Raw genomic sequence first — 24,956 nt, 5'->3', positions numbered from 1 at the left:
CTGATTGCAAAGTCTTAAGGGTCAGGGGATTAGGGGCATTCTGGAAAAACTTGGAGGAAGGATTGCAATGATAATGAACCAGGCAGAGTAGAGAATAATTCTATTCCATATGAGGAGCTCCTTAAAGAAATCAGAGCATCTCTTGTGTAAAGAGACAAAGGACTAAATTTCCATTATACTAATTTGAGCTCTAATCTCAGCAGGACTATGTCTGACAAGAGATCACCAAAGAAAGGTGATGTTGGAAGAAGCATTGGTAATTCAGAAAGTGGTGATTTTTCTTCTAAAGAAATACTGAGTCGTTACTGCAGCCAAGTATCAGTGAGCACTGTGCTTCACACTGGATCATGTGTGGTGACAGACCAAGGCCTGCCCATGACCCATGGAGTTTTGACTGTTCTAACAGCTGACAGGTTTGTTCCAGGATCTTGTCCAAACAATAAGGTATGGAACAACATTCTGCCTAGCCTCCTTGCCCCATTAATTTAAAAGATAAAGCAGAGCCTTCATTTTCCCACTGAAAAAGTCTGCGAGGAGCAGAACAATGCCTGAGAATTTAGCTCAATAAAGATAATTTTCTCCCAAAGCTTCCTGATGCTGGAGAACACAACTTGCATGTACATTACTACAGGATGAAAAAACTTCCCTTATTTTCAATAAAAGATTTAGGACTAAAAGGTGTAATTAAAAAGTATGGGAGAGTTAACACTCTAGAGGATTAACCTGTGACAATTTTTTCCACAACCATATGGAAAGTATCTCTTAGTAACATGTGCAGATTGGCAAAAAATAGTGATTATCGTGGACACTGTTTAATATAACTGCATAATAACTTTCGGGACACATACATAGAATGGTCAGTTGCTGCAGAAATGTACATGAGGTTCAAAACCATCAAGAATATAGAAACCTGTCCTCCTTGAAAAATTGAGAATTGTCTTTTCTAGAATGTCTGTTAGGTTTATGTTATTTATTCTTACTATGAAGGATAAATCAAAATACACCATTTCTTTTGGCAATATTCTGATAAATGTTGTCAAAAGAATTTGACAAGTTCTTTTGTCAAATTTGTCAAAATTTGTCAAATGAAATTCCAATTATCTAAAAATAGCAACTTCTTACAAGCAGTCATACTATACTTACCAAGATCAAAAGTGTTTGCAGCTTAATGTGATTTTCAGATATTATTTCAAAATTGTGCTGGTTTTATATGTATATGTATTTATGTCAATAGCATTAAAATATAAGGGGTAGACTGGATACTCCTTTTGTTTATACTAAATTCATGGTCCTGTTTATCATCTTCCTGGTTTTCATAAAATGTTCAGTTCTTTTTAACACTCAGCAAAGAGATTAGTATCTTCATGTGTGTGCATAATTACATGTAGGAACATTCCTATACAACTTTTCAGGTTTGTAAAACATTCTAAATGAACATTGCTTGGTGTTCTTTTAGTAATAAGCTTGGTGTTCAGATGATAAAGACCTCTAAGTAAAAGAATAAAATTGTTGAGGTATTGTAGTTACATTGTATATACACATCAAAATGTGTACATTATGTATACTCTCATTAGACCATCAAAAATGGTCTAATAAGAGCTAGTCAATGAAACATTTAGTGAAAACATTTTTACCATGCCTTGAAACAGAGAGAAATTCTATTGTCACATGTCAACCAGTTACTCAAACTGCAATCCTGAAGAAAACTGTGAATTGAGTTATTACTATGGCAAAAGCTATTGTTTGCTCAAAGACTGCCATAAAAACTGATTACAGGTCTAATGGATCTTGTTTCAAATGCTGAATCTGGAAACCTCTGTTTAAACAAACAAATGGTTGACTATTTGGATTCAGAAAGCTTTGTTTATGTGGTTTGAAAAAACATTTTCTAACACATGAAATTATGAAAGCTTGCACTAGATAAAATTTAAAGGTTCTAAATTCTGCTTTTACATATATTTTGCAGAGTGATAACCTCCATCTTCTGTCCCCTAACTTTTCTTTGGGCCAACAGCAATGGCAACTGGAAAATGCCCTCTGAGGACTCTGAAGACAACAGCAGTCGGACTGCTGTGGATTGTATGGGGAATCCACAGTCAATTTCATCAGCTTGAAATGGGAGACAATTCTCCACACACACTCCAAAATCAGTGCTTCAAAAAGAATCTAAGCAGATTTTTTTTACCTGATTGTGTGAACGAACACAGGCTTTGCTCAAAGGGAAATTTCGTGTTCACTTTTGAAAATGGGATGTACAGGTATTCTACCAGATGTACTTTCATTGTTAAATACAGCTATTTCAGCTGTGCCTGTAGATTAACATTGCACTTGAGACACTCAATGACATTTCAAACGCTTTGATTGTACAGGCTTTCAACACTTTCATGAGTGTACTCAACCAGATTTTAAGCAAACAGTTGTGCTTTGGGTCCAACCTGCGTTATAGATTAGGTAAAAATCTCATCATAATGTGCCACCCATGTTGGATCTATTCTATCTAAGCTACAGTTGAATACCAACTGCTAAACTACAGTTGAATACCAACCAGCTGCTAAAATCACTGATACTCCTATGAATAAGGTGTCAGGCTTGTAGTTGACTTTTTCTGACAGGGACAATAATTTGGCATTTAAAGAAAACTCTCCAGGCACGTTCAGAACCTGATCTTACAAGGTATTGAGTGTCTTGGTTTCTCACTCAGTAGGCATAAAGTATGTTTAGTATCTTAACAGAAGGATCTTGACGCTTTGGAAAGCAATAATCATTAGAGGCACAACATGGAAAGTTTTTATTCTATATTACTCTTTTTCTTTTGTATTTATTTCAATGACACCAGCTATTTCTGATTAAAAACATGCAATACACATTGAAGCCACACTTCAGTCATAAAAGAACTTACAGCTCTCAGATATTTATATTGCAACACTGTGCTTTCATGTAAATGACAAAACTTCTTGGTTGCATGACTCTTCAAGGATCTTCCTGTACTCATTACTAGCTTCTCTGTAAGTAAGCAGGCATCTTCTATAATGAAAAACAGCAAATAAAAACCAGTAAATGTTGTAAGTATATATACACTTTGATATCCACATATTTTATGTTTGGGTTCAGCATCTGGTTAAGGCTGTGGATTAAGAGCAAATACTGTACCATGAAGGATCGAGATCTGGTGTCTCTGGAAGAGGCTCACAGGGCTCTGAAGCACTTGTTTCTTTATCAGGTTCTGTTATTAAAAAAGAAAAGAAAATAAAAGAAGTGCATTAATGCTTTAGACTCACAACACATTCTTAATGGTAAAAACGCCTGGAAGGTTTATTTGAAAAGTGTAATACAGTAAAAAGTCACAAAAGAAGGAATCTAAGACAACACAGAGGTGAACCACAAAAGTCATAATCTTAGAATACAGAAATTATAGCATTTTCTGTTCTTATTTCTTGTACTCCTGTGAAGCTGCTCTCAACCAGGCCAGTTTTGCAGTATAGTTCCAGGTGGGACCAGCTGGGGAGCCAACAAGGAAGATAATGGCAAAGACAGCACTGAAAGATGGCAGGCAGGAAGAAAACTATCCAGAGGAAGAAGCGAGCAGTGCTGAAACCAAAAGGAGAGTGAGGAGTTTGGGTAAGTGATGCTGCCACCTCTCAGCAGGGTCCTCCTAATGGGATGTGATCAAAAAAGCCAGTGGCTGGGAGGCAACGGCTTAACTGCAGCTTTGAGCAGCTACGCATTTCCTTTGCTCCAGTGATCTGTGATGCTCAGCCTTGTTCCTTCCTTGCTCTATTTCTGCACCAAACTCCCACCTTCTAGCTGCACTTTCTGCTCTGTTCTCAGTGACTGTCCAGCAAATCTCTCTCTGCCTAGTTACAACCTCCCCATCTCTGGGGGATGGTTTCCTATTTTGAGAACTACTGATGTGGTTCACCTCCTCAAATGAAGAAAATGCACATATATCTAGTCCATCCCTGACACCTCTTTGTCAAATCTATTCTAAAAGGCTTCTGATGAAGGTTGTTTCACAACATCCCTAATCTCTCCATTCCAGTGCTTCACAATCTTATAGCTCAGTTTCTTCCCTGATACTCAAGATAAATATTTATTGCAAATTAAGCTGATTTTTTGTCTTTTTCTACCTTTGGTAGACATGAAGAGCAGAGGAATGCCGTCCTCTTTTATAACAACTCTTTATAGCTTGAGAGACTCTTTCCCTTCCTCTAATCTCTTTTTGAGGCTAAACAAATGCAGTCTCTTCAATATTTGAGAGGAACTTGTGTTTTTAGACAAGGTTTATCTGGACAATCCTTGGCTGGATCTTTCTTAATTTGTCGCACCTCTTTGTACTGTGCTGCCTAAAACTGACTCTTTCTTTCAGCCACAGCAATACCAATGGTACTTATATGATATCCTAATTTAATGTCCAAAATAAATACATTAATCCAGTTCTGGTGGAGATGAAAAATACTGTGCAAAGCAGTGTCTCTGCTGATGCAATGTTTGGAACAGATACAAACTACTGGACCACTCAATACTCAATAAAATTTACATTTCATCATATCATAGGTGTTTATTAAGCAAAATTGCTAACTAGGACTTCATCTGTAGTTGTATGCACGTAAGAATAAGATAAGTAAAACTATGAACAACATCTGAGAATCACTGTAAGTTGTGATATGAAGTCTCATTTTATATGAAGGCAACATATATGTTAGGGGTTTACTGTGTGTTTACCTGCATTTATTCCAGGTAACATTTTCTGAAACCAGGCCTGAAGTACATCAATGGAAATTCCTTTACTAACAGACCACATCTAAGCAAAAAACCTAACAAAACCTAGTTGAATTCAAGGCACTCTGCTCACAGCTGCAGAGTCTATAACTTAGTTTGGCTTAGGAACTCAAACACTGTGAAGCAGCTGAGAGCCTCACACAATTCCAAAGAGCTAACAAAGGATCTGAACTATGTTGCTCTACCCGGCTTTAAACCAGGGAAGCATTATTGCTCTTTCCAGTGGAAGCTTATTGTTGAAAAAGTGATACAAGATGGGTGACTCAAGCCCAAAATGTGATAACGTATGTGTAGTAACATACATATCTGCAAGTAAATACGCATAAAAGTGTATCTCTGACAGCAATGTATGTTACATACACTGACACATGCAAAAAATGGTGGGGATGTGTACATGATGGGGAATTATAGCATAAACTGCTTTTTTTATGCACCTTTTGGCCTTTTGCCTTCACACTTGGACACCAAGCTATTATTGTCTGATTAACACTTCTACCCTCCCAGCAAATATTAAGCGTATCAAGGATAACTGATGGAATACTGAACCATAAATGTTTTCTTGGCATTTGTTTGGTGTGTGCTGTCTAGGAACAATAAAAGCATCTCATATTCATAATGATAATACATATATACCACCACAGATCACACCATCAAGGATTCTTTTTCTATCATATTGTGTTGGGCAAAATGCAGAGATAAACATTAATATGTATTAATAGTATGCAAATGTAATTAATCATAATAGGATGTTCCTGACACATTATCACTGCTGTTGATAAAATATAATTAAAATTGTCTGGTTGAATTTTCAGTGCAGCTAGAATTGGCATCTCTCTTCTTGCTGTTTACATGTGTCTATCTAAAGAGTGTTACACTTCTAAAAATCTCATTATTCCATTATGTTCCTGGGAGAAGGCTAAGCAGAGCTGCTAGTCCTTCACAAAATATAATCAGTGGGAAGTCATACAGGAGAATGAAAGCTGCACCTACAAAGACTGAAGCTAGAATGATCACTAACTCCAGAGAGGGCAGGAATTTTTGGCACCATTCTCTCAAAAGATTCTAAATGACATGAAACGGGCAATGCTCATGTTCCTGAGCTTGCAGGCCCATGTGATGGGAAAGCATTCAAATCCAGGTTTTTAATTGTTCAGAGTTTGTTGGACTCTATTAAACAAGAACTCCACTGAAAAACTTCATGAACCAATGAAGGATCATAAAAGGACTATTGTTTTGGGAGCTGAAACTGCTTTGGAAAAAAAAGAAAGGTAGTATTTTGAGGAGATAGCAAAAGTTAAGAATGAAAGTAGCATGCAGGAGGTGACCCAGAAACCATTTTTCACTGTCTCTTGCAATAAAAGAATGAGGTAGGATATACTGAAAGCAGCAGGTGGTGGGCTTGGAGTTGAAGGAAAGGCTTCTTTGTGCATGGCTAACTCATCCTTAGAACTCCCTGCTGCAGGATGCTGCAGGAATGCCCTAATTTTCTGCAGGCTCAAGAAGTAACATGGCAAACAGATAAAAATCTGTACCTCTCCTACTCTGCCACTATAGCTAACTGGCTTAAGTGGCATAAAATCCTATGATACAACACCTCAAACAAAAGACAACAACAGTGCTGTTATGTTTTCACATGTATTTAGGTGCAGATATGCAAGCAAGACCATATTTGCAACTGCTGTTAATGTGAGTGAACTCTTACTATGTTGTACGTATAAAAACATTAATATAAGACAATGCAGTGTTTTCATTACTGTTTGTCTATTTTCCTTTAATACAGCTAATTCCACTGCCAGCCAGTACTGTAGTTTTGTCACAGAAGGGAGAGAAAGCAAGATTATCTCACCATATTCTTTATATCCTCCCCATGATTTGGTAGGGTATGCTAGATTATCATGTTGGTGTAATGCAGCTGATGAGATATAACCCATTATTGTAGTTTAAAAATTACTTGCATTTTTAAAGGTTATGCAGATGATTTTAGTTATATAATCTGTAGAATGATGTAATGGAGTAGTAATAAAGATACAGCAGAAAATAATATGACTGCCAACAACATGCATGTCCCACACTTGTAGAAGATCTTCCTGCGTTTTTTCTGTCTTGACAAATGAAAATTGATGCAAAGCTTTTTGAAAAGCAGATTGGGCCTACATGTTTATCCATGTATCCTGAGTAGGTTCGCTTGGAATGGAGACAGTTGAACTTGGAGGTTTTATGAATATAAAGATTAATGAATTTGTACAATTTGGCCACGCAAAGCATTTTTATCAGGCATATTCCATTTAGAATAAGCAGTAAACCATATATAAGGGTTGTGTCAAAGTTTACTGAATAGGGCCCTTGGTAGCTAATGTAACATTTCTCCAACAAATCAAAGGTATTGTTCTATGCTCACATGAATACACAGTAGCCATTACCTTAAATTTAAAACTCACTGTAAGCAGCAAACACACTGTGGGAATATGAAGGCCATATTGTATCAGTGGAGTCTGCAGAGATTTTCTTCATATGGCTTTGCCTGGTTGAAATATATGTTGCAGTTGAAAGCTAAAGGGATTACTTTTGAATAGTCATCACAAAGGTTGATTATATTCGTATATCATTTAGCTGGACCCTGCAGGCTATTATTCCATTAGCTGTGCTGGCCCTGCACTGTCAAAAAGTTGATCATATAATGTAAAAAGGTTACATGCTCTGTTAAGGTACGTGAAGTAACTTGAAACTGTAATCTTTTAAGAGCACTACAGCTTTGTACTTGAAAGTAGATTGCATTTAAAATAAATACGAGCCAAATGGAATAAACACAATAGCCCTACCTCTGTTTCCTATTTTTCCTACTTTGAATAGGCTGTATATAATTTGAATAAGTTAATTGTACCAGGCAAGATTTTCGCTATATTTTTTCAACCTCATATCTGAGGAACTATACCTCAAAATAGCTGTGTCTTTTTGTGAAACGCTTACTGAAATCATGTCTCTGGTGAAAAAGATTTGCTGATTATGTTTCCCTTGCACATACAAACACACACACATTTTCTTTCAGTGTTTAATAAAATGGATCTTCAGATGGTTCCATTATGTGGATGCCTTAATATTATTTTATGCTAAAACGTGGAGAGCACATTAGATTGAAAGCATCTTACTGTTCCACATGGCAGAGTAATCATGGACTATCCCTAGATAGCAAATGCTCCCATTGGGAAAACAATACCAACAACACAGGCTAATGAATCACAATACTTATTAATCATGGGCATTTGTAAGAGCCACATATAATAGAGATGAACTCTCAAGATTAGAAAGGTTAGAAGGTGGAACCAAGGAAAGGACAGGAGATCATCCAATTGCATTATAGAAGAAGTTTAGAGACGAGTATTTGTTCCAGTACAATTGTGCCCATGCTTGCTTCAGTCTTTCTAAGCAGGCAGAAAAGAAACAATTTAGTCAGCTGGGTTCACTTAGCTTTCAGATCCTTGCAGGACAATTTGGCAAAAAACCCCAAACAAATAAATGCATATGTACAAGACCCTTAGGGCTTATGGCCTAGTTAGAAATGAGACAGCGCTTCTTTTATTAATTTAGATTGTAAAGGTGAGAGTTGGTTCTTTTTCAGTATATCATATATATTATTCAGGGCAATGAATGAGTCTTTATGAGTACGAATGGGAGTCTTTAATGAACTGCAGCAAGCATTTGAGCAGATAGGTTTCTCTGAATAAAGGCTTCACAGATGGGTAAGTTTATGACTGAGAAGCAAAATTTATTTTATATGCTTTTAAAGAGCCTACTTGACTATGGCACTATAAGGAAAGTGCAAGATTTTTCTGGTTTGGATGAGAAAACCTAACGGGAATATGAGTTTTTCACTGCCTAATAACTTCCATTGTTTACTTATTCATATTCAGCAGTACTCAGACAAGTTAATCTTCCTCTCTCACAGACTTTGGGCATGTGCCAGACATTTGTTCAATGGAAATCTCTCTTGATCTTACATCTTTCAGTTCTGTTCATTGTGAAAATTATACACTCATCTGTGACAATGTAGTACAGCAGCATATTTTGCACAAACTATTTCTTGAATATCAACTTTAACTGCTCTATCATGTCAGATTGTTGACTGTAGGTAGAAAAAAGGTATTTTCTTAAGGCCAAAATATGACACTGTGTCTTTTGTGTATCTGGAAGTTAGGCATCACAAAAATTCTACACAAATTTTGGTGACACAGAAAAATCAGCTTTCAAAACAGCCATCAAGAAGATCACTTTGAACATGAAGAAACCTAAACAAAATACCAGCCAGTTTTTAGCTTATAGTTTTACCTTTACTGTCAACAAATTTTTTATGAAATCCAAACTATCAGTTTAAAGTTTCAACACAGCATCTCATCTCTTGCTCTAGTCCAACTGAAGGTAGGGAGATATTAAGGAAACAACGTTTCTGATTCAGTATCTTGAAATGGGTTCAAACTTAAACAGGGGAAGTTTAGATTGGATATAAGGAAGAAGTTCTTTACGTAAGGGTGGTGAGGCACTGCAATGGGTTGCCCAAGGAAGTTGTGAATGCTTCATCCCTGGCAGTGTTCAAGTCCAGGTTGGACAGAGCCTTGAGTGACATGGTTTAGTGTGAGGTGTCCCTGCCCATGGCAGGGGGGTTGGAACTAGATGATCCTAAGGTCCTTTCCAACCCTAACTATTCTATGATTCTAAACTTTCTCAGCCAAGGCAAAATTTTCCAGCAACACAAAGCAGGCTGAGTGCCTGCCCAGCTGGTTAATCAAGGCTTCCACAGTGCAGAGGAGAATTCTGAGATGGCCCAGAGAAGGTTTTCTTTTCCTTCATCCTCTCCCCAGATGCAGAATAAATATCACACCTGGAACCTACTTTCCCTCTCCTAAGGACGCGACAAGCCCCAGGGGAACTTGCAAAGTTCTGAGCAAAGGGGGTGCTGCTCACTCTTGTGATAGAAGCCAAATTCACCCTTGGCTACCCTGAGGAACTGGTGAGGAAAGAACATACAAGCAGTATAAAAACACTTCCACTACCTCTGTATGTGTTGAGACCCATGAGCCGTCATTAAAGATTGAGCCCAAAAGCTAGTTAGACATCCTTACAAAAGGAAATCTTTACCTTGCTCACAGAAAGTGGTATTTTATAGTCCTGGAGAACTTTTGACAGCATTTTTAAAGACATTACTATAGGCTTTTACAAAAATGTGTGTATCTTAATGATGTAAGCACAGAAGTTTTCAACGCTGCTTTATAATTATGAGTAAAATATAAACTCATTGCAAAGCACAATGAAGCAGTAAGTGGACTGGTGTTTCAGACAACATGATGATCATAACAGAAGCAGAATATTTGGTTTCAATTTGTGTGCAGAATGATCATTGCTACACTCATTTTAAAGCAAAGCAAGGTATATCAGGTGCTCAGTAAATAATTACAGTGCAGTAGATGTGGAAACACAGATTTCAGATATAGCGATGATTCTAAGACCAACTGGTGCCCAAGCTAGTTCACTGAAAAAATCTTGTCATCTTTCCCCAAATCACTACAGTCCTTGTCCTGTAAAACTTTAAAACAGTCTGTTTGAGAACCTACTTTATGCACTTATTATGCAACATTTTTGCATGGCTACACATAAAACCTCATACCTTATCCTTTACTCATAGCATGCGTTAAGTCTGTTAAGTACTGCTATAAAGGCACAGTTAAAACCTGCAAGACAGAATAGTAGGACAGTTCATAACTGTATTTTGCAAACTCCACTTTGTATCCATTGAGCAAAATATGTCACTGAACAGAGGAGCTTCATATTTAAATCACTGGTAGTGTGTGATTTTTATTTCTGAATATGCAGCTTGATGTGTCTTCAAAGGATCTGGCTATCAGAGAGTGCTTAGTACCCCTTTCTCTGAAATCCAGGTCCCTCAAAGGTGTCCCAAAGGGAGGGAAAGCTGGAACGATTATTTAAACAATTCCTCTTACTTAATTATATTCCATTAGCATACTGTGGTTCAAATATAGTATTCAAACTGCTCTGATTAGATGCATACCTGATTTTAACTCTTTTTGCCTTAATCTCCCTATTTTGACATGAGTGCTATATATTATTTTATTGAGAGTTTCTTGCTCTGCAGAACTCATTCTTTATGTTCTGGTTTGGCTCTGCTGTTTTCTGGCCTCTAAAGGCTTACCTACTCTTCTATAATTCTATGTAAGAGTACTTCTTCATGGTTGAAACTTCTTTATTTCAGCATCTTCAGTGACTACTCTGCCTGGTGGCTCGCAAACTGGTTATCATTGAGGCTTCTATAACGCATTTTTTTTTTTGCCTGGGAAACTGCCTTCCAAGAGCTTAGCCAAAGGTCTCTTTCTGGGCACAGAAATTGATGTCAGTAAAGCAGAGAAAATCCACCAATGCATCTGCTAGAAAAAGAAAAAGGATCCCAGTGAGATTTTTTTCTCCTTACCTGACTTTAGCTTTACGTGTTCTAATGCACCTTAGGCATGAGTGCATCCTCTCTGGCTAAAGAGGGGTAGGGGAAAAATCTGGAAGATTATGTTCTTTAAAAGAAGACACACAATCCCTTATGGAAGTATGAATTTTCTTGTGGCTAAGGTTTTCTGGGGAGAATATAATTCTCTGTAGCAGCTAAGGTCCTTCTCTAAAATTGATGCAAAGTGGTCCTACTTCTCACTTAAAAAACAACCAACAAAAACCAGCTGCTGGAAATTAAGGTCCTGGTTTATACAGGGTCCTTGGATTCACATGTGGTGACATGTATACAATACTGTGAGATACCCCTCTCACAGGCACTTCAGAGAAGCTTCTTTGTCTCAGCTTTCTTTGCTGATTTTACCAACATAATGAGATCAGACCTACTTTTCTTCTCCGGGCATTGGGAGCAATACTTTTTCTGGGCAGAGTAATATTGAGTGTTGGGTTTCTCCCTCTTAGCTTTTGGATTTATGCCCATGTTCTTCCAGACAACATGGGACAACTTGAAAGGCCACTACTCATCTTCTGTCTTCACAGTTGAGAACTTTATCTTTCAGGCCAGTCATCCACTTCTTTTGATGAGAAATAGATTCACATGAAAAAAAGATTACACTGAAAAATGGAAATAGATTTTCTGTTTTATTAACACTCAGCATACGACTTGTGAGTAACTTTAGAAAGTTATAAAACTACAGAGACTTCTAAGAACATGCCAGTAGAGGCTAGAATTTAAAAATAAATGCTTTGGCTAGTCTGAGCCCAACCCTCAAGTGACTCAACCAATGCAGCTTCAGTGAAGTCAGCATCATTATGTCAGCTTAGCCAAATTGCTTCAAAATAGGTCTTTTAAGAAAACATTTGACTTTAGTAATTTTAAATTCACTTTGAACCATGCCATACCAATCACATTGTTTTGCTCTAGGAACAGCAGAGCTTGGAAACATCTACCAGGCAAACAAATGTTTTCATAAAGTAAAAGATGCTGCTCTGCCACTCTGTTCCTTAACTGCAGTGACAAGGGTGAGACGAGAGACACCACTGGATACTTTCAGTATGGCAGAGACTTAATGAGACTGAAGGGAGGCACGGACTTCTAGGCCTGAGGGTAGGAGAGAAACGATTTGGTTTCTTTTGTACCTTTCCCCCAGCCATGATGCAAGGAGAGAAAAGGAAACAGGGTTATTTCTGTGTTGTTGCCATAAGTTAGACTGTTAAGGGATGGTTTGACTCTCAGTTCAGTCCCTCACAAAGGCATCAGCCGAAGTGGAGGCAGACACCATTTCAGTTACAGTTGCTGCTATTTGAAATGCCAGTGACAAAAATGAATGACAAAATTCCTTGCTATAAATTAGAATAAGACAGCCCCACCTGGAGGTTTAAGAATCTCCAAGCAAAACCTCATTCTAGCAAGAAGGGATATTTCACAGGTGCAGATCTTGAGGTTTGCCCTTCTTCCAATAGCAGAGCTATTTGCTCCTGTTGTGCAAATTCAATTATTTGGCATAAAACTTGAAAGCACTTTGGCTTCTTCTGGATCTTGTTTAGATTGTACCTATTATATTATGAACTAGCTAAGAAGAATATTTGTAATATGAAAGAATATAAATGCCAACCATTCACAGAGGCTGTATTTGAACTGAGCATTGGTTTGTACTGAATTTGACAGACTCTGCTAGAGCAGCACAAGGCCAGTGCACTCAGTGACACGAACAACTGCATCCTTTACACGCATCTTCAGCAATCACACGAACTCAGTGTGCACAAAGAGGGCATGGTGGGTCACATGCAAGCCTGCCAGGCAGATGGCAGTGGGCTCACAGTCCTGGAAAGGTTTACTTGTCTGACTGCAAACCTCTGTGGTGAACAGCTTGCTGTGGCTCTATTTAATTCTTAATCTTTGCTTCTGTTTAATTCCTAGCTGCTTTAGAGACCTGTTGTAACACAGCAGGTAAAAAAATATTCACATGTACTGTCAAGCCTCCCCAAAGAGCACTAACTTGACACGTAGGCCATGACAGCTGGGCTTGGACTACTAAGAAATCTAATCCAGGGTTTCCATCATCTCAGTTGTTGCCTTTCTTTCATTACAGTTTGACTCAGCCCCTAATGGATTCAGCTTTATAAAAATCAGAAAAAGGGGAAAAGAAAGCAATTTATTCATGTTTCACTAGAGCTCACAGAAGACATGAAATTTCTCTAAAAATGCAAATTATTTGTGCCACACAAGTGAGACTGGGCAGCTAAAGCTCTTAGAGGAAGGGTCTTTCCCAGGGCTAATGTTTTTATGCCCAGTGATTGAATAAATCGATCCCTTTATTATCACATCTCTTTTACTCTCTTTTTTCTTCAGAACCATGTAGCCAAAGGTACCAAAGCACCCTTTTTAATTCTAAGAAAATTGATTATGCGCGTTAATTTTGTTTTTAATCCCAGGCATATCAAAATAAACACCATAGATGAGTAGCAGAAATCAATTTCTCTTAAGCATCAAGTTGGTAAAAACAAGGATTTAGTGAGAATCCAAGATGTAAACGACTAATGTACAAACTAAGCCCTTATTTATGTAATGTGCCTTTATACAAGCTCAATATAAACCTGAAAGAAACTATTTCAGAAGAGCAGAAATGGTTTACTTGCACTGCATCAAAAATGACCCCATAAGACCTCCTTTACCGAGATAGCCCAGATATTTAATGTGAACATATGTTTTTAAAGGATTTCTTGTCTTATGTCCAGTCATTCCTGTTAATTCATGGGACAGCATACTGCAGATGTGCTCTTTTTTGTGTTACATAAAGCAAAAATTACATTTAACAAGTGTAAGGTTGGTCATAAAAAATAAATAAAAATAGACTCTTAAAAGCTGGGAAATCACAAAGTGAAGCTATCAGTCATTCTTATTGAGAAGGGTGAGGACAATGTGAAATAAAACTTGCACATCTATGAAGAGACATTCCTAATATGCCAGCACTTGGCTGTTATTTCACGTTCTCTATAGGTTGCTTTCATCAGCCCAATATGTCTTCCTTTAGGGTAAGCTGCGATGTACATTTTCCCTTTCTAGTCACTGACTTCAATTTCAATAGTAATTAAATATTTTGAACCTATCTGCAAGTTTGTTTACTTGAAAGAATTGAAACCAAAGTCAGTGTTAGTTTTTGTGTGTTTTACTTCTGGGTAAGAACTTTATGCATGTGTTGTAACAGCAGTGTTCTTCATTATCATAATTATTTAATATGCAAATAAAATAAATTTCACAAGATTATTTTTCTAATACTAATCCAAATCTAAGTACCAATTTGTGCAACTTATTGATAGGCACACTAATCATTGTAATTGTTATTTTTGCATGGCTTTACTCCTTCCTGAGTGCAGATGAGATAAGCAATACCTCTTCAAAAAAGGAATATTCTCTTCTACTTTTACTGACACAAATGATGTTGATCAATCATCATTGATACACACATCATTTGTAGTCAAGTACTGTGCTCCTCCAAACCACTTCTTACATTGGCAAAAGATAGCATATTCAAAGACTTACTACAAGGAATTTCTAATTAGAAGCCACTCTTAGAGTTTTGGTACAGTGTGAATTCAAGCCAAGACATGGAACCACACTTGGCTTGTAAGGCTGTGAGATCAGATTCCCTTTAATCAACAGAGGACAGACAGAAAAGTTCCTTTGGACCACTCTTCAGCATTTGAAACTACTAAAAATTGCTGTCTCACCTCAACAAGATGGATGGAGTCCACAGTAAGTTAACAGTAAGACTTAAACACAGCTTGAATCTTCCCAAAAGTAGGCACTTTTGGAGTAACACAATCCCAGCACCAGCCTTCTTGTAAAGTTCCACAAGGACTAAGGGTAAGTTTAGTTCTTTGTAATAGCTGGATACAGTGTGAAGGGAAAGATCAGTTAAAACAATACCAAATGCCATGCAAATGACTTGCACAGACCAAGAGACGGATTTGAAGCACAACTGAATGTCACCTTTTGGTGTGTTACTTATGTGATTGGTAATGTTATTTGATTCAAACCAGAATATCCACAGAGGCACATCTGCACAGTAGATTCATAAATTCACTTCTGAATTTTGGTCTTTCTTACCAATCATAATTCTAGATGTCTAAGTGAAATTCAGAAACAAGAATCATTCTGTAGTCTTCCAAGACATTGCTAGTTTAGAGATCACTAAGTAAAATCATTGACATTAAAAATATAGACTTCTCAAGTACATATCTTTTTGATCTGTTTGCATTCCTGTTGTTGTTTGTAATGGCAAAAACCATTACAATTAATAATTATATGAAAAAGCAAATTTACAATGAAATTGGTTTTCTGATTTTATAGGAAAAACATGTCACAGAGAGCAATATTTACAACTCAGTTCCCTGGGAGCTTTTAAGTAATGCTGTAAGAAACCAGAGTATTTTATTATAACTTATTCTGAAGTTTAATTACACACACACATGCACAAAGCATTTACAAATAAATAAAGACTACAGCTACTGGCATTTTAAAAGTAATTTTTGTAGAGAAGTTTGAATTATGAAATGTGAGATATTTATTTGAAGAGTTCTGAAACTGTTTATGAACAGCTAAATTTATGAAAACAATGCTAAATATTTTGCAATATGTCAAATAATATGTTTGCTGAGGTTGCTAATATGTTTGCTATTGACCAAAAGTAAATGTAAACATTTAACATGTGAGCTGCATCACTGCCAAATTAGTGGTTCAGGTGTGGACTGAATCCTGACTTTGTCAAACTTCCCAAGTTTCTTCATTAACCACTGAGGGGTTTGGTACTAAATGGTTGTAATTTTAATAACCTGAAGAACAGAATTCTTCTATTAATGGCAACTGAATCCTGGTGGTTCAATTGAAACATTTTTTGTACAGCCATATATTTTCTGTAAAATATTAGGCTGAGGTTTTTACCAGGCACTCAAGTCACCAAGGGAATTAAAAATCTTAAAATTACATTTGTATTCCATCTCTCCCCAGCTATACTAAAATTAGGGTTGAACCTCACTCCTAAAAATGTTAACCAGTGAAAAAAAAGAAAAAAAAGAAAAAAAAGAAAAAAAAGAGGGTGAGAGAAATTAAAAGCACAAATAACTAGATCCTCAATAGTCTTAAAACATGCCATGAAAAACTATGAAGGGAATCATGAACTGCTCTCCCAGGACTGAATCATGCATCAAGGAGTGCCTGAGAATCTTCATTTTTTAGTTTACAAGTTTGAATCAACACCCTCTGTGTTTCTAGGATCATAATCTAACTGTAGCAGTCACATATTATAATCTTGTTTATGTAAGTATTAAATCCTACCCTAACAGAAGTCACTAACACTTTATGTTAGGGTTTATTTCTTTTATTTCCTGACCTAAATTAATGAGCCAATTCATAAAACCCCCTCTCTTCTTCTATCAACATTCTCCTTTAACTTTAAAGGTCTTCTAGCTTGGTGTTTCTTCATCTGTGTAGGTGTATGCACTTTGCTAACTGTGGTGGGATTTGGAACCTACACTAAGTATTTCATTGTATGCAAAGCTCACAACAGCAAGCTCAAAAGGATATCTGTCTGGTTTTGATTTTTTTTTTTTTTTGTAATTGCATTATGATGATACTTAACTAACTTGAAAGCAAAGAGGCCTGACATCTGCAGACAAAGCCTTAATACAAGGTTATATAATATAAATTGAAGGTTAAATTTTACTTATGTACTTTTATGTTTTGTTCTTTTAAATGTAGGTCTTGACTATGTAAAGAAATTAAATAGGAAAATCAGCAGGCTGAGGACACCGTAAAATAAAAAAATAAAAGTTAAGCTGTCAAAAAAAGGACATGAATTCTTCATCATTTTTACTCCTTTAAATTTTTTTCAAGCATTTAAAAAAACCATGACATTTTAATTTAAACATACATCATGCAGTTGTGAGAAAATGTAATCTGGCAAAAATGTACTATGAGAGCTTTAAAGATAACTATGAAAAGCTAACAGAAAATACCACAAAGCACACACCACATCCAAAATTTCCAGAACAATTCAGCAAGCCTGCAACCTTTAAGCATTCCTTTACAAACAGAAGACCAGCCAGAAAAATAGCCACAAAGGATCACAAACTGGATTTTCAATTTCTTTTGAATCCCTGACCTCCCTTATTGGTTGACCAGGCAGCACTCTTAGAAGATGCAAATATATCTTTCTTTGAGTGCTGATGTTACCTCTGATTGTACCGTTTCATTGCACTTATGTATTCCAAACTCTTTCTTTCTTTTCCTTTCTCTCAAGTACACAAAGACTTGTAGGATAGTTTCACTGAACTATTCCCTCCATTTCCCTCCCCAGAGGTTCACGTTGTTCCTCCAATATGTAATGCAGTGGTATTTGCCTAAGCGAGCAGACAACTTAAAGCAATGTTCCTTGAGGAGTAAGTTTCTTCTTCCACTCCCAATTTGATGAGGATGTTATCTCTAAATTCAAATAGTGACATTGCTATCAAGCCAAACTTCATCTCTGATTATTTAACCAGTGCTATGAGGAAAGAATTAGGAGTGAAGTCCCTGTGGGAAAAGAAATTCAGAGAAAAGATGGAAGAAAACCGTGAAGACAGCAAAAATGTGAAAAGAATAATGAAGCAAGAAAGAGCGGAAATGGTCATGAACAATACAGCATTTTTTCTCAAATGACTAATAAAACAATACAGTGAAGAACCAGTAAGCCACTAAAAGTTTAGTTAACGCAGAAGGTTGTATTCAGATGCTGATTACTGTGGAAGCTTCCCCAGGACTTTTCAACATGCAAGAAGGTAGGTACAGATGTCTCTAACATATAGCTCTTAATTAAAAGCAGAATCATGGCCTCTGTAGTTTGACATGCCTGTCAGAAATTCCCTTGGATAGCACAGGAGTGCGTAGCTGTTTTGCAGTCACTCTGTATCCTGCTCATTTGCCACTGACACAGAAACCCGTACACTGCTGCAGCCCAAGAACATCAACTTGACACCCTCCCCGCACCTACAAAGAGCTGATGACTACCTGGCTTTAAACTAAACTCTAATGTTGACTTGCACAATGCCAAGATATTTGAAACAATTTTCTAAAATAAAAGAGCCAAAATATCTCAGGGTATAGGCACAAAAATACAGCTTAGTCATTTGCTTTATTTTATGAGGACTGCACAAAGGTAACAGAGCACAGATTTCAGGTACCACATTTCCACAGATTATATTATTTTCCAAAATGAATTTATTATTTCTGCTTGTACCCTTCCAACAAAATAGTGGGAAGAAGCATAATTACATGCTGCTTTTTGATTTTTTTTTTTTTTTTTTTTTTTTCAAAAAAACCCTCACACTAGGGTTGAAAGAGTTTGAGGAATAAAAGATAACAGTAGATTGGTGAAATGTATTCTTGGGATGGTGGTCACTAAGGAAGACATTCAGCAGAGACATACATCAACATCTTTATTTTCTAGGTAAGATAGAGGAACAGTCCCAAACTGAAACGTCATTAAAGAAGAATTAGAACAAACTCAGAAATGAATCAGTCAAGAAAGTGGCATTTGCTTAAGAGGTTTAAAGGACACACACGTACGCATTGCTTAAATCAGCCTTAACACCAGAATAATATGAAGTGTTAAACAAGACATTAATTAAAATCAATAATTTTCCATGGGAGGAGAGACCCATAAAAATCTGATTCTATACTAGGCAAATTAGCTACTATTCTAACAAAGGATATAATGATAGAGAAATGAATTAAAATGTTATAATGAAGAAAAGAAATCAAGATAGCTTTTGTAGAGATCTCATGAGATTATTGTCCTTTTGAGGAATGTATGAGGATCTGGATAAGTATTACTCGGTTGATTAGATTCTCAGAATGCTTCAGATAGCTCCTCTGGATTAATAACTAGTTAAAGGTAGGAAATAAAGGTAAGAATAGATGGATTGATTTTCACTATGGAGACAGATCAGTGGTGAATTCAGCAGGGATCTAAGGCTGAATTTGTACAGTTCAACATCAAAAAAAAAAAAACAAACCACAAAATGTTAGTGAAGAGCAAAGTGACAGAATGTACTGCTGATAAAAAGCTACACAGGGTAATCAATATAAAAACTTTAAGGAACTTCAAAAACCTTTTGTGACTGGGCAATAAAGCATTGGACAAAATTCAGTGTTGATAATGCAAATTAATGCACATGTGGAAAACAGTCTTTCATGTATTGGGAAATTGCAAGCTTCAGGTAGACAGAAAGATGACTGACCGCGGGATACAGAGATGTATGCACTTTCATGAGCACCATGAAGAAAAGGAGTGAGAAATGATAACTCACTATTTCTCACAGAGGAAAAGTTGAGGGGCCACAACTAACTGCAACACAGTGAGTTAAGGACAGATTCAAGGAAACTGTATTTTAGCTGTGAAATCCAGTGAGGTGCCTTGGCTGCCAAAAATATGCAACATTTAGAAATACACTGGACAAGTTCACAGACAAGTACAGGAATGCTTATTGAATATTGTGGGATCTACACTCAACAGCTTCTTCAAAAAGTTCCTGTCTTGCAGGCTGCTGAAGATGTGGAAAGAATACCAGACAGAAATATCGTTTCCAAATTTCCTGTTCTTAAATTTTTTCCTAATATATTAGCCACTGCTAGACATATACCAGACTAGATAGGCCTTTGATCTAACTTACTGCAGTTATTTTTCCAGTATATCATGTTAATAGTAGAAAAGCATGACCTCTAATAATGGAGATTAGAGAAGGGTTAACATAAAAAAACTTACATAGGAACTCTTTGAATTGTTCCCTGTATGAAATTAGACTGAACTTACCTCTGATAAACACTATTCCAGTGTTTTCATCACTCTTTAAATTTCCCAATTTTGGTCACTAAAACTCAATCTATTAAACTTGACATTTTCTGAGTATTAACGCCCATTTTGCTCCCATTCAAAAGCTACTAACAATGGTGGTTTGTGAGTGCTGGTCTTTCCGAGATATGAAATGATAATTTTTACTTGCAAAAAGTAACACTAATTCTACCTGTCACGCTAACATGAAGGTATTTAGACAGTTTTCCTAGGTTTTCTCAATAATAGAGCATAACAGCATTTCATAGAAAGACTGGACATTAAACTGTTATTTCAACACTTTACCCAAGAGCTAGATCCCTTTACTTTATATACTGAAATTGGGAGCACACTACTAGTTATTAAAAAACCCAGTACAAGCACTGATATTTAAAAACAGCAGTGCCATTTCCTGGAGAGAGTGGAGTTTACGGGCTAGTCTTCAGCTTGCAGATCAGCTGCAACAGCCCTGTGGGAGGATAGTTTTTATAAATAAAATATTTGTGAACAGCGGTAGTCACAGCATTATTACAAAGTCCAAAAAAAGATATCAAAGGGCACTGTTGCATGTGTTGAGCAACAAGTCTGCATTTTTTTTCCCTGAACAGTTGTATGCTTCTGTACCATACCCAGAAAAAAAAGAATTTTTAAGGTAGTTTAAAATACAATGCAGGATACATTTTTTAAAATCTAGTGATATTACTTTTTTGTATACATGGAATTGTTTTTACCTACTGAATTAGTTATGATTGTTACCATCTTTACATATCTTACATTTGACTGAGGATATATTCCAAAATCATTGCTTATGCCCTAACTCTCTTTTTCAGTAAAAGAGTGAAAGGCTAGGGCAAAGCTGAGAAAACCTTTTAAAAACAAGGCAAAATCACCCTCAAATATGGCAGACTTCAAGCCTTCATGCACACACACTGGCCCTTGTTCAGGCTCCCTCATTTCTGGCAGAGCAACATAAAGCAACTATGGCAGGACCACGGAGAATGGTGATGGGTAAAGAAGTCTGCAGGAAAATGAATAAAGCTCTAGTCTGTATCATCTTTTAACCGAGTTGCTGTAGACAGCCAGAAAGTTGTCAGTGTAAACCTATCTCCAGGCTCTCAATCATTATCTATCTGTTGTCATCTTCTGTGAAGGACTTTATCTGCTAAGGAAGCATGGTCTGTGAGGCCATGGGATATTGTACAGTAGTTTGCAACGCGCCTTGAGTCTTGTTACAATAACTTGGGAACTGCCTTGACTCCTCATTTCTGTGGGGTAAGCCTTATTCCTAAGTGTTTATTGTGGAAGTGTGGAGGGCTTAGGTAGGTACAGACTTAATGGTTTCTCTGTTAAACGAAATGATAAGGACGTCAGGATCTGGGTTATAATTGAGTAATGAAAAAGCTTTCTTCCAATGCTACTCTTTCTAGTATTGAACAGACTCAATTTATAGAAACATGTTTGAATGGAAATGCTAAATAATTGTTGGATAATATGCTTATAATACATTTATCATTTACAACGAAAAAAAATGTGATAGACTAAAAGTCTGTATAAATGTATGAAAACAAGTTCATCAAAATACATCACCCAGCATGAAGCATATGCCAGCAATGAGTCTGCCAGATTCAAAGGCTGTAATACAGTGTGATACACAAACTTAGTTCTTGGTAAACAGAACATTACACTGAGCTGATTAATGTGAAAAGCATGATGATCCAAGAGCATGCATTGGGATTAAATATTACTACCAGACCTGCACATCATTCAGTAAAACCTGGCAGGATTTTTAATCCTTTAAAGTACTGCTACTACATCACAGTCCAGATTTTCAGAGATGCTGTCACTGGGACAAATACAAATATCTGTATTGATCCATTTCCTCCCATGCAATGTCATTAGCTTCAATTAAAGACTCTGAAATGAAGTTGAGCCTCGATTTTGCATGATCACCAAGCATAACTTTTATGGGTGGCAGTAATTTATGACAAAATGTTATGGCAATCTCTGAAATTTTTAGGGCATCGCAGCATGCAGATAGAAATTGTTGCAAGCCAATAGATTTGCTTGCAGATTTGGGTCAGATCTTTTCAAAGGTCTCTGGATCACCTGAAGTTATTGGTAGCAGTATTTAAAAAGAAAATATATTTTTCTTCTGATGTACTAATATAAAAAATGTTGGTTGGTTCTTAACAGTTCTTGTCCACAGCTGAGCATGGCAGCATTGGTCACAGAAGATCAGGCATTAATGTCTTAAAATGATGTAAGTTTTATTTTATTTATTTATAGGAAATGCCTATCACAAGCTCACAAGAAAGAATCACCCTCTGTTTTTGAGATTAATGTGAAGGCTAGCAATGCTATCCTTGTGGCTTCAATGATGCATTTTTATAAAGCATAGTCACTGCTATGTCCATTCTTCTAGTAATCACAGTGTCTTTACTAGAAACCTGTTCAAGCAAGCTTCCAATGCAGGTTTTGTTTTCTGCATATATTTCAGTGTTGAAATAGGAACTATGCAGCACATTCCTGGATTATATTATCTGAGTTGAGGGTCAAAGCCACCTTGTATTCCTTTGGGTAGGATGTGGGAGTTGGAGAAGACTTTAGCTGAGCATCATCCCTAAACATTTATTTTTTATTTATCTTCTTTTAAACAGACTTGTGCCTGTTGTTCCCCTTTCACTTACTCTGTCTTTGGTGTAGTATAGTATACATAATTTAAATAACCAGGGAATCTCTCTGGGCTCAAAACCACCTGCTGGCTTATATTAGCTAATTAATGGTGATTTATCCAAGTTACTAATTTGAGTGGAGCTGATTGCCTTTAGGAATTTTGAGGACGTTGTAAGAATTTTGATTATAATTATGCTTATTTGATAGGCAGTCCTCTCAAAATACTTTAAAAAAATGCCTGCCAGCTGATTTTCAACAGTGCCAAATGAAAGACTTCGTGTTGTTTTCTACTTGAGATCATGTATTCAGGTAGTTTGTTTACTCTGCTACTCAATTTCATCTTTCTCTGCCTCCCTCTCATTTTCTCTTTAATATTACGGTTTATTTGCCTAGCCTTGAAACAATGACTGCTTGAAAAATCGTACTGATCTGGAACCTGCAGAGCTTAATCATTTTCACAAAAACTAATATAGCAGATTCATTTTAGCCAAACTTCTCTGTCATGCTGACCTGATTCCCAGGGCCTGGAAGTGTGAATTTAACGGTGGTACAATGTCTGAGGTAAGAATATAATAGAAACCTCTCAGCAGTATATCTATTGGATCAGTGTAATTTCTTTTTTCTCTACTGGTCTCAATGTCTCTTAAGGCAATCTAGTCTGCAGACAGCAAAGGAGGCTAGCCTTCTCTTTTATTGTGATCCCAATGCTACTTATACTAAACAAAGAATCAGCTCCCTAGATAAGGTATACAGTAGACATCTGTTAAACATAGAATCCTAGAGGAAAAATTACCCTTAAAAAACTAAACTGTTCTTTTGCTGTGAATTTAGGAAGATACTACTAAGAGATCTATCCTGAAGACCAGAAAATAAAGTTATTATAATTTGCCTGTATTGCCATTGCTTTTTAACTTTGGGGGTGAGAAAGTTTCTCTTTTAATTATTTTCAGGTACTAAAAAGAGAATTATATACTGTGTTTTCTAGAAAGTAATGAGAACCTGGTGGTAGGTACACTGGCTTCTGGCATACATTTGTAGATGTAAATTTAATGGAACTAAAATAATTCACCAAGCAGAAGTAACTATTTCAATGTATCTCATGTATGAGAAATTCTACTCTTGCTGTATCAACTCTTCCACAAATAATCATATTGTGCAAATTCTTTCTACAGGGACTTGTATGATAAAGGGCACTTAGGATATGACCCAGCATAAGGGCATGTAGTGATAGGACAAGGGGGAATGGCTTTAAACTGAAAGAGGGTGGATTTAGATTAGATATTAGGAATAAATTCTTTACTGTGAGGGTGGTGAGACACTGGAAAAGGTTAACCAGAGAAGCTGTGGCTGCTCCATCCTTGACAGTGTTCAAGGCCAGGTTGGACAGGGCTTGGAGCAACCTGGTCTAGTGGAATTTGTCCCTGCCTGACCAGGGGGGTTGGAACCAGATGACCTTTAAGGTCCCTTCCAACTCAAACCATTCTGTGATTCTATGGTAAGTGTGCTCTCAGAGATTCTTCTTTATACAAAGTGTTTCGACAAAGACTTGCCTATTACTGCTGAGTTGGGAGAAATTGTAGACAAGTTTCCTCAAAGTCTCAGTTAATTTTATATGAGAAAGCATATAAAAGCTATTATTTGTAGAAAATGTCTTTAAAACTGGAGTACTACGTTTAGGCATTTAATGCTACATCTTTGACTGAAATCCAAGAAATGCAAGATAATAGTGAGAAAAAAACAGTCCTGGAATACTTTTGTTAAGAATCAATTTTACCTGAATCATTTTGGACAGACACTTTTCTAGCATACTATTTAAACCTCCCCAGTCCCACCACCACACCCCCTCTCCCCATTTCATTCTCTCCCTAGGCTTCTTATAAATAAAGTGTGTATTTCCATTGGGAGTAATGGGTAATCAACATCTCAAACTGCTTTAAATACTTAGGTATGGCTTTCACTGCCTAATTATAAATAGCCAATATTAAAGAGATCTGACCTTCAGTTTCAGCAAGCTCTTTTCTTGAATAATGAAAGATTAAGAGAAGCATTAATGAATAACTGTGCTTTTCTGTGATTATTTAAGAAACAAGAAAAAAAGTAAAAAAGGAGAGGAAAAGTGAGTTCTCAACATTC

The 24,956-nt window shown here is 36.6% G+C and overlaps 1 protein-coding gene across 1 annotated transcript in view; it reads right to left on the bottom strand.

The window, feature by feature from the left end:
* Window positions 1–3,131: 3,131 nt before the first annotated feature.
* Window positions 3,132–24,956, bottom strand: part of TTC29 (tetratricopeptide repeat domain 29) — a gene marked incomplete at its 3' end in the record, with an annotated part of 134,407 nt that continues 112,582 nt past the window's right edge. The window contains exon 10 of the mRNA XM_080638920.1: window positions 3,132–3,223. Coding sequence (XP_080495046.1) covers window positions 3,132–3,223 — 92 coding nt within the window. The remainder of the gene's footprint in view (window positions 3,224–24,956) is intronic.

This window comes from Psittacula echo (genome assembly GCF_963264785.1).
Source record: "Psittacula echo genome assembly, chromosome: 1".
Taxonomy (NCBI): domain Eukaryota; kingdom Metazoa; phylum Chordata; class Aves; order Psittaciformes; family Psittacidae; genus Psittacula; species Psittacula echo.
Note: the sequence above shows the minus strand (reverse complement) of the source record. Positions and strands in the feature narration are given on the sequence as shown.